The sequence below is a fragment of the Saimiri boliviensis genome, chromosome 2, assembly GCF_048565385.1.
Source record: "Saimiri boliviensis isolate mSaiBol1 chromosome 2, mSaiBol1.pri, whole genome shotgun sequence".
Lineage (NCBI taxonomy): Eukaryota > Metazoa > Chordata > Mammalia > Primates > Cebidae > Saimiri > Saimiri boliviensis.
Window position 1 is genome coordinate 193,186,810 of NC_133450.1, and position 12,041 is coordinate 193,198,850.

Genomic DNA, 12,041 nt, shown 5'->3' on the forward strand with positions numbered 1-12,041 from the left:
TTTGATTTGTTAATAATAATGAAATTATCATTAATTCATTATAATGTTAAAAAAGTATAAATACCTGGAAATATTAAGTTGAAGAAAGGTAATAGAGTAATTCATTTAGCTTGGTTGAAGTGAAAATGAGAGTGTCTTTATGGTGATAATATATAGAGTACATAACTAGTTGAAGCATTTGTAAAAAAACATTTAGAACTTTCAAAATATTGGCTATTTGCCATAACGTCTTAATGTAAAACTTACGCTATATCGGCTGCCTTTGCTCTTCCTTTAAGTTAAATAAATATATTCGGATAAGATTCAAAACACTGTCAGTCCTGATAAATCTACAAATTACTTTTTAGTCCACTGACTATGCCCTTCTTAAACAATTTAAACATTTTTCCTGGAGAGATAAAGAATTAATAAGCTTTAAAGGTAAAATAGTAATGCAGTTTTATAAAATACTATTTCAATTATAGGTTTGGCTGAAAAGAACATTGAGAGAATAGGGACTTAGAGTTATAATTGCTTACTTTTAGGAGTAGGTCAGGTGCCACACGTCATCGTGGCATTTTTCTGCTTATAACTCTCCAACAGCTCTCTTTGGTGTACCGATAAAGTCCAAAGTCTTTAACTGGTCTGCAAGGCCCATCCTGACCATCCATAGGCTTATACTTGTAATTTGTCATTTACTTCTTGCTTTGTTACCATCAAACTGCTGATTTACGTAGCTATATTATTTCTTCCTTGAGGGCCTTTGTTCTTACTGGTTTTTATATCTAGAATGTATATTCTTCTTTTCATTGCCTAGTAACCTCAAGTTTTCTAGAAAGGCTTCCCATAACCTGCATACCATATCAAACCAGATCAGATGCCACTCATAGCTCTGAACTCTCATCAAATACTTATGTATTTATATCTGATTCCAGATAGATACCAATGCAGTCTCCTATTGTTTTATGATTTCTTTCTGTATGTCTGGCTCTTCTAGAATATAAGTTTCTTGAGAATATATACTCTGTGTTAATTACTTTTTATCCCTGGTAACCTAAAACGATACTCAATGGGTGCTCAGAAAATCTAAGTGGTGTTTTGAACTTGAAGTAAAGGGGAGATAGTAGACCTTCAGATCTCTTGTTTCCATTTCTACTATCATTATCTTAGATCACCATCACTTTACACTGGATGTATTAGAAAGCCTTCAGACTGGTTTTTTACTCTCTAATTTTCTCACCTTTCAACTCCATCCTTAATGTGTTTTTCACACTGTGGCTATAGTTTCCTCTGTAAATCTAAAATCTGATCATGGCACCTTCTGTCTCCAGCTATTTTTAATAGTAATATATTGATCTTTTGTGAAAAACAAAACTGTTTAACATAGTTTACAAATGCCATGAATTATCTCAAAGTAGATTTCCAGCCTTAGTTTTTGCTTTTCTCCTTATCACAGTCAGCTATACTGAACATTTTTCAGTCCCTAAGCCTATACACATACTGCTCTCTCTGAACTGAATACTCTTTGCTTCTCCTTCCTCCCCTGCCCCAGTTCACCTGTATGGTAATTTCAGTTCATCCTCAAGCTTCAGCTTCAGAGCCTTCTCTGACCACTCTCCCCTCCACAAGTCTAGGTTAAATATCTCTCATCTGTACCCATGTAGCACTTTATACTTACCAATATTACAGTTCTTATTAGACTATACTGACTGAACTTGTTTATTAATATGTCTCTATCACACATTTTATGGTAAGGTCTGTTAATAGCAGCAGTAGTAACTAATTTATTGAGCACTTATACTGTATGTATAACCCAGGTACTGTGCAAAGTAAGTATCACCTTATTTTACAAATGACAAAAACCAGCCAAAGGGATAAAATACTTTCCCAAGGCAAACAGCTAATAAATAGCCAAATCAGAATTCTAACCTAAGTCTTTCTGACTAGGTCTAGGCTCCTAACCACTGTACTATGTTACCTCCTCCAAACTTTTTATGGTTTGCCATTGTGTCTGCAGCACCTCACCACACTGATCAGCATGTAGTAAGCATTTAATAAATGTCAACTCAATTAATGAATGATTGGTAAAACCAATATGAGGAAATAAAAACTTGAAGGTAGATTTTAAAGTATGAATTAATTCATTATCATAGCGGTGTTTAATGGGAAAAGAACTAGTAGGTTGATCCCTTTTTAAAACTCAAAAGAAGTAGAAGCAATGGTGGCATGGGCCAGAAGATTGACTCTGAGGAGAAGAGTAGTGACAAAAAAGACACATGTGGTAAGAATATTTGGTGACAATCTTATTGTTACCAATAGTGACTGATTTCATTAATAAAAACACATTACTTCTCTGCTTTAAACACCTTCTGTATCTAGTATTTACTACTGAAATAGCCAAATAGAAGTTTAAGGATGAAAAGTATTAAACCTATTTATATAGGTATGTCTCCTTGGAACATTGGCCAAGTAGAATAGTTTTCCTTTGGTGCTTCTTCCACATCTGCCCTAGTGATTCAGATTGGATAGATGTTATTCATAGCTATACTTTAGATGACTGTGTAGATTTTAAAAATGTATATGTGGGGCCAGGCGCAGTGGCTCATGCCTGTAATCCCAACACTTTGGGGGGCCAAAATGGGTAGATCATAAGGTCAGAAGATTGAGACCACCGTGGCTAACACGGTAAAACCCTATCTCTACTAAAAATACAAAAAATTAGCTGGATGTCTTGGTGTGTGCCTCTAGTCCCAGCTACTCAGGAGGCTGAGGCAGGAGAATTGCTTGAATCTAGGAGGCAGAGGTTGCAGTGAGCCAAGATCACGCCACTGCACTCCAGCCTGGGCAACAGAGCGAAACTTCTCAAAAAATATGTGTGTGTATGTGTGTAAGCCTGCATGGCTTACGCCTGTGATCCCAGCACTTTGGTAAGCTGAGACAGGAAGATCACTTGAGGCCAAGACCAGCTTGGGCAACATGGCAAGACTGTGTCTCAATTTAAAAAAAAAATTCTTTTTAAGAAAAAAATGTGTTAACTCAGGGAGCAAGATGCCCCATGGATAAATCTTTTTTTTTTTTTTTTTTTTTTGAGACAGGATCTTGCTCTGTCACCTAGGCTGGAGTATAGTAGCATGATCACTGCTCACTGCAACCTTGACCTTCTAGGCTCAAGTGATTCCCCTACTTTAGCCCCCCAAGTAGCTGAGACTACAGGCATGTGCCACTACACCTGGCTAATTTTTTAATTTCTTTGTAGAGATGAGGTCTCACTGTGTTGCCCAGTCTGGTCTTGAACTTCTGGGCTCAGGTGATCTTCCTGCCTCAACCTCCCAAAGTGCTGAGATTATAGGTGTGAGCCACTCCACCCAGCCAAACAATTCTATTTTTGTAGAATAATCAATTTCCTTTTAGCCTAAATTTAATTAGCATTTTATGTGGCATTTGTTTTGTGAAATCAATTTATGCTATCTCCTTTCTAACAAGGCAAATAAACTCTAAACATGGGGTTGTTATGTTCATCCAGGAGCATTTCACACTACTGAAGCTGAAGCTAGTTCTCAGAGTTTGACTCAGATATATGCCTTACCTGAAATTCCTCAAGATCAAAATGCTGCAGAATCATGGGAAACCTTAGAAGCGGTATGTTAAAAAATATTTTCTTTTTGCTAGCTGTGAGGCATAAAAGTAACTTCCTCTCCCTTTCTTTTAAAGGACTTAATTGAACTTAGCCAACTGGTCACTGACTTCTCTCTCCTAGTGAATGTAAGTATATAACTGTTTTGGATGCAGAATTGTTAGGTTATTAGAATGAGAAGCTTTTGTAGTTATTAGGCTTTTAATTAGAATTTTAATAGAACTTATAATTTTTAAGACTGGTATTGAGCCATAGATAGAAGTTTAACTGTTCTCAAATTCCAGATTAATTCAGTAAACATTTATTAGTCACTTGTTATGTAAAGGCACTGTGTTAGATGCTTAACATTGAGGGTATGTTCAGGTTGGATGTAGAAATAAATGAAGCCCATTCTCTGCCTTTGAGGATTCTTTTTTTTGTTTGTTTTTGAGAGTCTGTCACCCAGGCTGGAGTGCAGTGGCACGATCTCGTCTAACTGCAACTTTCACCTCCCAGGTTCAAGCAATTCTCCTGCCTCAGCCTCCTGAGTAACTGTGGCTACAGATGTGTGCCACCATGCCTGGCTAATTTTTGCATTTTTAGTAGAGACAGGGTTTCACCATGTTGGTCAGGCTGGTCTCAAACTCCTGACCTCATGATCCACCTGCCTCGGCCTCCCAAAGTGCTGGGAATACAGGTGTGAGCCATCATGCCTGGCCGCCTTTGAGGATTCTACAGTGAGTAGAGATAGGCCTGCACCCCAGAAACGGAGCTTTCAAGCATAATGGCCAAATGCAAAAGCAAGAAGGAAGAGAAGTATTATCAGCTCCAAGGAAAAGCGTTTAATTCCAAGGGAGAAAGGGAGGGGTCATGAGGTGGAAGCATTAAGTATAGCTTCACACAGGTAGATGGTATTTGTATGAGCCCTGAAAAATGAGTACATGTCCACAGGTGGGAGTTATGGAGTATATTTGAGAAGCTGAACAAAGATATGGAATAGAGAAATGTATGGCCTGTTCCAGAATGACAAGTACTGCAGTATAACCAAAGTTTAAGATACTATGGGCAAGCAAGGAGGCTGAGGACCAGATTGTGATGGCTTCGAATGCCATGCCAAAGAATTTGAACTTTACTTTGTAGGCATTAAGGAGCCTAATACTGATTCTTGAGCAGGTTAGAGCGGTGAAATATAGTCTCTGCTTCAGAAAGATCACTGTTGGCTTTGTTAATAATGGCCTAAGAGAGGAGGAGGTCATGGAAAAGATGACTGGCTAGGAATCAATTCTAAGAGTTCACCTGGAGCAGTGACAATACCACTGTAAAGGTAAAGGACAGCTGGAAGATATTTCTGGGGGACTTAGCAGAAATTGGAGGAAGATAGAGTCAAAGCTAAGGCACATAGTCTTTATTCTGCATAATTGGGTGTCATTGATACTGTTAACATAGATTAGGAAGCAGAAAGTCAATTTGGTGGGAAAGATAGATTTTCCATCATTTTTCTAAATTGTTCCTATTTGTCTTTCCCAGGAGTTATGGGAAGGTAGGATGTATGAATACATGTGTGTATGTATATTTATCTGTGTGTATCCACACAAACATACCTGTTTCTGCTTGCAGTTCTGTCTAGGTTTAGTTCTTTGTTCTCCATCAAACCATGATTTTGGGGTTGTCTTTTTTGAGTTAATGGTTTCTCTGAGATCTAGTTTTAAATAAGAAGTTCCTAGGTCATACAATCACAATTGGAATGGGAAAAGACTCAAGAGGCCAACTAACGTAATCCCTCTACTCTTGCCCTAACTTCTCAAATAAATGGTCTTCTAGCCTCTTTTCGAACAATTATAGCACAAGAATATTTGATACTTAAAACATTACATTTGGAGTCTGTAACTCTTAGAAGAGTTAGAGTTAGAAGTGTCTGCCCTATAATAACTTCTTTTTGGCATTTTTGGCCTCAAAACTACATACTGACCAAATTTTGTCTTCTTTCCATGTGAAAGTTTTTCAGGGTTTCGAAACTGTCATTCTTCCTCACTCTACCCAACCCCCACCATATTTTCTTCTCTTCAGAACCCTTGCTTCTTTTGCATTCCTTCTACAATATAATTTTTAGACTTTTCAATACTGGCTCCTTACTCTGCTTCTGTTCTATATGGTGGATATTTTCTTGAAATGTGTTACCTAAAATTGAATTTAGTAAATTGTTTGAATTGTTTCTGATGCCTTTAAGTTCGAAGCAGCAAAATGTTTGAAGTTTCTGGAGTAGGTTTCTGTACAATATTAATATACTCACAAACAGAAGGAAGTAATAGAACAAGAATCCCCAAATATCTGTTGTTTCAGAATCAATATTTATTCAACTACTGTAAACGAATAATCTCTGAATCCAGTGCAGTTTGTAAAAACATATACATGTATGGTTACACAAATATATACACTTGCCAAGTCATTCATCTGTACACATAAAATGTGTTTTAATGTATATAAATTATACCTCAGTAAAGCTGATTTTAAAAAACAAACTACACATGCACAAAGTTCTTACTCGATACAAACACATTTCTTCTGGGATAGGCACATAAAAGAAAAATTAAAGGTTTGTGACTATTTGATAGTTACATGTTTGATTATACTATGTAAGCAGCTCATAACCTCTAATCTAAGGGAGATTTGTGCAGGAACACTCTGGCTGTAGCCATAGCTCTATACAAATGTTCTATTTATAATAATCTGTATCAGTACATGAGACAAAATGCTAATAGGCAAAAGCTCAAAGGAGAACGAACCCCTGATTATTATTCCCAGGGTGACTAAGTTCTCATGACCACATGGTCAAGGATTCACAGAAGCTGTATTTAAGCACAGAATGACCTGGGAACATAACCAGAGTGACCACATCCTTTCATTATTATCACATGGACATGATAGCATCTAGGCAAATTAACCATGTATTCAAAGAATACTTTCTATGTACATAGCACTGTGCTAAACTCAATGAAGAATAGGAAAAAGCATTTGAAAAAAACCTACAAGATAGTAGAAATGGTTGCACAACATTGTGAAGGTATTTATTGCCACTAAATTGTACACTTCAAAATGGTTAAAATGGTAAATTTATGTTATATTTATTTTACCACTACAAAAAACTTACAAAGCCATTGACAGATCAAGGTTATAGTCCAATAAATGTTAATAAATTAATATCTACTAGGCACGCTGCTCTATTTTTCTGCAAACTTTGTTGTTCAAGTGCCCTCTTCTCTTCCTGTAACTTTGTAACTAGCTGTATTTCTAGTCAAGGAGAAATTAAAGAACCCTGAGCCAATAGTTCAGTAACAACTCACCCTTGCTGCTAGTCAGTTTTGACTTCTGCCTTTTGCCTTATTCTATGGTTTTTGTAATACAGTTTTACTCTGGAAGCATAAAAACTGGTTGCAATGGATCAGATCATATTCCTTCATTTGTTACCAATGTGACCTTCAAGATGTTATTTGACAACAGTGACCTTTTTAACATTGATGGGGGGGACTAAATGAGATAATGTGTGTTATTAAGTACTTTCTATTCTCTTCCCTTTCACTGACCTCAACTGCATTCCCACTTTTGTCCTTCCTTTATTTTGATTCTGTCTTTGGCTCCTTGCAAAAATTTTACTTTTTCCACCACTATTATCCTTCGGCATTTTAGTACTGGAATTCCTTCAGTACTAAATCCTCTGATGAATCCTCTGATATCAACTTCCTACTTATTTACTCTGCTTATTGCCTACTTGAGGCCAGTATAATCATTTATTTTGCCAATATGTCATAGTATTTTTAAGTTTGTTTCTGGGCCTTTTTGTGTATATGATTGCATATGATTAAGGAGTATATAGGATATACCATAGGATTTTAGAACCAGAATAGCTCAATGTGAGCAGGATTGGTCAAGATCTAAGATTAGAACTTGGCCTTGAAGGCTGGCTAAAATTTAGAGAGGAATAAATGGAAGTACCTAGAGTTTTGGTATTACCCTTTTAATAAACTCATAGCTTTCCAAGAACCTTAAACTTTACAACTACTGTCAGAACTCTCCAAGGAAGACCATTGTTAATGTTATAAATGGATTTGGGGATTAATTTGTTGAATGTATTACTATTGCTAGACATAGAGGATGCTAGGCCTACAAGTGTCCCCAACAGGAATTCAAGGACAAAACAATTCATTGGTTTTGAATTTATATTCCCAAATTGCATTCTGCTTGACAAGTATAATAAACCACAGTTTATACAGAAACTTAGGTACTCCTATAGCTGTTCATCATGATTTGTTATTTTCAGGCCAATAGGGGGACTTAATTTAGTGTTCCTTAAAATGAAATCCATAGACATATTCTTAAAGTCATTTGAGATTTTTTTTTTCTGTAGAAGGGAGTCTATATATTACTCTAGCTTGAGAAACACTGCAGTGTAATGAGCAAAACACTTAAACATAGTTCAGCTCATTGTTAAAGGAATACTGAGAACGTATTTGGGGTGCCAAACTATAAAATGTCAGTCATGGAATTTGAAGATTGTCAAATGTAGGAGGCCTAGGCAGATGAAAATAAACATGAGCAAATCAGAAGCAAAAATCTCAGGGGAGATTGGTAGATAGAGGTGAAAACCACCGTTAATGTCTGGAACTTCATTTTACAGGCTGGGTCAAGGTTGTATATGTATCTTTTGGTCCCACAAAAAGACCCAAGGACATAGTGAACAGGTAGTGACACTATTTAGCTCTGCGTGGAGTCTAGTTTGGCACTCTACTGATGATGATTGACAACTTTGTGACAACAGTTTGCTGCCTAACTGAAACCTTTGTGGGGGTCATTGAGTCCTCCTTACTCAAGAAGCAGAATTTGAAGTCGCAAACCAAACAAAACATGGACAAGAGAAAGGCAGATACGCACAATTGAAGGGTGCCTATTGATTCCAGGATAGGGGCTGTCTGCCCTCTGCCTCCTTCCCACACCCCAGCGCCATATTTTAGCATGCTTTCTGATGGCACGAATAAATACTTATAGATGTGGGCTACTCCCTAGGGTGGGATGGGCCTCATCAAATGCTGGTGATTGCAATAATGAGGAACTTTGTAGTTCAAATAATCAGTGATCTCAGGATTGTTTTTTTCTTGTGGTTGCTTCTTCAGTTATTCCAAATGATTTTTATGAAAAAATATTTAAATTATTTTAAAATTTTGCTTTAATTTTTAAAAAGTCGTAGAAGTACAATATCCAATCCCCCCCTTTCTTTTTAATGTATCAGCAACTACATCTGCAATATCCAACCCTTTTTTAAGGAAGGAACATTAAAAAGTATTTCCCTGGGGCTTTACTATCACACTTGGGGTACAGAAATGGCAACAATCCTGGCAGGCTCCTCCCTTTTGCTGGAATTATTTTGGGGCTGAAGGAAGGAAAACACATTGACTGTTTTTCCTCTACTCTTCAACTCATCAACATATAACAGCTGATGATAAAGTTTTAAGCCTGTGATTTATCTGCTAGCATAGACTGTTCCAGGCAAGAATGGAAAGTGTTGGGGGTGTCCTAAATAGAAACAATGATAGGGTGTCAGAAATCTAGACAAGTTGTTTATTATTAGTGCTGGTACTTTTTCTTCTGTGAGTCAGAAAAAGAAAGCTGACTTAAATAAGTTTTGCCATTAAGGACAATAAAAATTGAATGAATGAATGCTGAAAGATATCTAATGTTTTAGTGCCATAGAATTTTCAAGCATCAAAATAAATAGTTAAATCTATTTTTTGATAGAAAGATGAGAGTTAACACTTCCTTGGGGAAATCAGGATGAGTTTTTCTATTTTTCCCCTCACACTTTGCAAAAAATTTTATCCCCTCTTCAACTCTGAAGGTATAAGTTTCATCATTCTCACTTGATAAGTGAGAATACTGACACCTAGAGAGCTTGAGTAATTTGTCTAAGAGCACATAGTGTCATTAGCTGAGATTTGAACACAGATTATCTGACAAAGGTGGTGCCCTTGATCTGAGCACATATAATAGTGGTTCTTAAAGTGTGAGAATTGTGGACTGGCAGCATCAGCCTCACCTGGGAACTTATTATCTCAGGTTTCATCTCAGGCCTACTGGATCAGAAACTCTAGGCATGGGGCCCAGCAATCTGTGTTTTAAGAAACCTCCAGGCCGGGCGCGGTGGCTCAAGCCTGTAATCCCAGCATTTTGGGAGGCCGAGGCGGGTGGATCACAAGGTCGAGAGATCGAGACCAACCTGGTCAACATGGTGAAACCCCGTCTCTACTAAAAATACAAAAAATTATCTGGGCATGGTGGCGCGTGCCTATAATCCCAGCTACTCAGGAGGCTGAGGCAGGAGAATTGCCTGAACCCAGGAGGCGGAGGTTGCGGTGAGCCGAGATCGCGCCATTGCACTCCAGCCTGGGTAACAAGAGCGAAACTCCGTCTCAAAAAAAAAAAAAAAAAAGAAACCTCCAGATGAAAGACTGAGAACCATTGTTAAACTTGTCTCTGACAGAGACATTCAAACGAAAACTGATAAGGGACTTCCTTAGAGCTTGTGTTAGAGATGTCAAGATAGTGGTGGAGAATACTGGGATGAAGGGATACTACAATGGTGAAGAAAGATATTTTATGTATGAGAAGGGAAGGAATATCAATAATGCTAAGAGGAAACAAACGTGGGAAAAAATAGCTGTGTTGTTTGAGCTTCATGTTTTCCAATGAAATGATGGTTGGAATTAGAAAAGTGTTATTTGTGTCTGCCTCAATAGAAATGAATAGGTCAGTTATATAAGGGCAATCAAACACTTCAGGATTAAAGTTGAATTATTTCACCCTCATTGTAGGTGGCATCTATCTAGGATCAAAGAGAGATTCTCTTTTTTTCGACACATTAAAAAAAAATAGTCTGTAAACAGTTTGTGATAGTTAATTATATGTTGGCTTATACATTTGTTGTTTATACATTTGTGATAGTTGGTTTATACATTTGCTAAATTTCATCATACTATTCCATTAAAAGCAGTACCTGTTATATGTAAATTCTATCTAAAGTTGATTTAAAAATAGGAATATGTTCCTACAGCAAGTGATGAATTTGTGTCACTGGAGGTGTCTAAGCGGAACTTCAGTAACCACTTGTCAGGAATGTTATAGTAGGGCTTCATACATCAGAGAGGAGAACTGACCCGATGACCTCAACATTCCTTCCACCCAGAGATTCCATGAGTCACAGTTGCTGTTGTGCCAGCACAGGTGTTGCCATTTTATGTAGAATTCTTTATTAATATATTTGATCGGAAACATTTTAAACTGTCATGATTTTAAAATTTATTCAGATATACAGGTATGAAACACAGAACAGTGAATTCATTCACCGATCCCTACTGCATATTACAAATGGAAAGAGCTCATAGTAGATCAAACCATATTCTAGTCTTGTTCCTGAAACATAACAATTTGTATTTATTGGACCAAGGGCATTTTACTCCTAAGGTAAATGTGCCTGATTTAAGCTGAATCTTCAAAGAAGCTGAATTAAGGAGGTGTTTTGGGAGTTTGATTTTTTTTGTTTTTTTCCATCAAACCCAACAGGACATGTAAATGCTTATTTGGACTTTTTTTCTTGTATGTAGATTCATTTGGAGAATATGTTTGTATGTTTGAGTGAATTTTAGTGTGAGATGCTTTTTGCTGTAAAGTTGCCACCCTTTTATTACCTAATAATTAAGATCCCCCCCTTTTTTCTTATGAAAGTTAATTTGTCCTTTTGACATGATTTATCAGATGCTATTAATGAACCATATTAAGATGGCAAGGCTGCAGTACCTGGGGACCTGATTACAGGAATTAAAATAGTGTGTGTTGGCTCCCTGCTGCTCCCCAGCAGGTCCGCTCACTCATAATTCCTTTGCATCTAGTCTCAGCAGGAGAAGATTGACAGCATTGCAGACCATGTCAACAGTGCCGCTGTGAATGTTGAGGAGGGAACCAAAAACTTGGGGAAGGTAAGATTCTGTTCCTGCTGACAAATCAATGGTACTTTGACTCCCAGGAATCTCTAGTATTAACCCAATTGATCTGCTCTGTTCAATGTTGAGGGAACCAGCAATTAAGGAAATAAGGAAGAAATGACACATAGGTAGTGCAAGAAATCAATGTTGTAATATTCTACTCTAACATTCATTCTATCAGGAGAGTAATTTCTTCAAAGAGAGAATAAACTGTAGCTGTGCTATAAGGCATTTGGTGTTTCCAGGGAATATTTACAGAGGGTGAAAGTGTAAGTATGTGATAGCACACATGGAGTGGGACCATCTATTTTCCATAGGATGTTGCTTTTAACCCCAGGCACACAGCACAGAATAATCTCAGTGCAACATAAAAGCTTTGGGGGGAATCTGTGGCTGCCGAAACAGTTTAAATAAGCCAGCTA

At 37.2% G+C, this 12,041-nt stretch overlaps 1 protein-coding gene across 1 annotated transcript in view; it reads left to right on the top strand.

Moving 5' to 3' along the window:
* The window catches only part of STX17 (syntaxin 17), a 68,580-nt gene that overhangs the window by 47,102 nt on the left and 9,437 nt on the right, over positions 1-12,041 (top strand). The window contains exons 5-7 of the mRNA XM_003940083.4: positions 3,503-3,618; positions 3,691-3,741; positions 11,527-11,613. Of these exons, the coding sequence (XP_003940132.1) occupies positions 3,503-3,618; positions 3,691-3,741; positions 11,527-11,613 (254 nt within the window). The remainder of the gene's footprint in view (positions 1-3,502; positions 3,619-3,690; positions 3,742-11,526; positions 11,614-12,041) is intronic.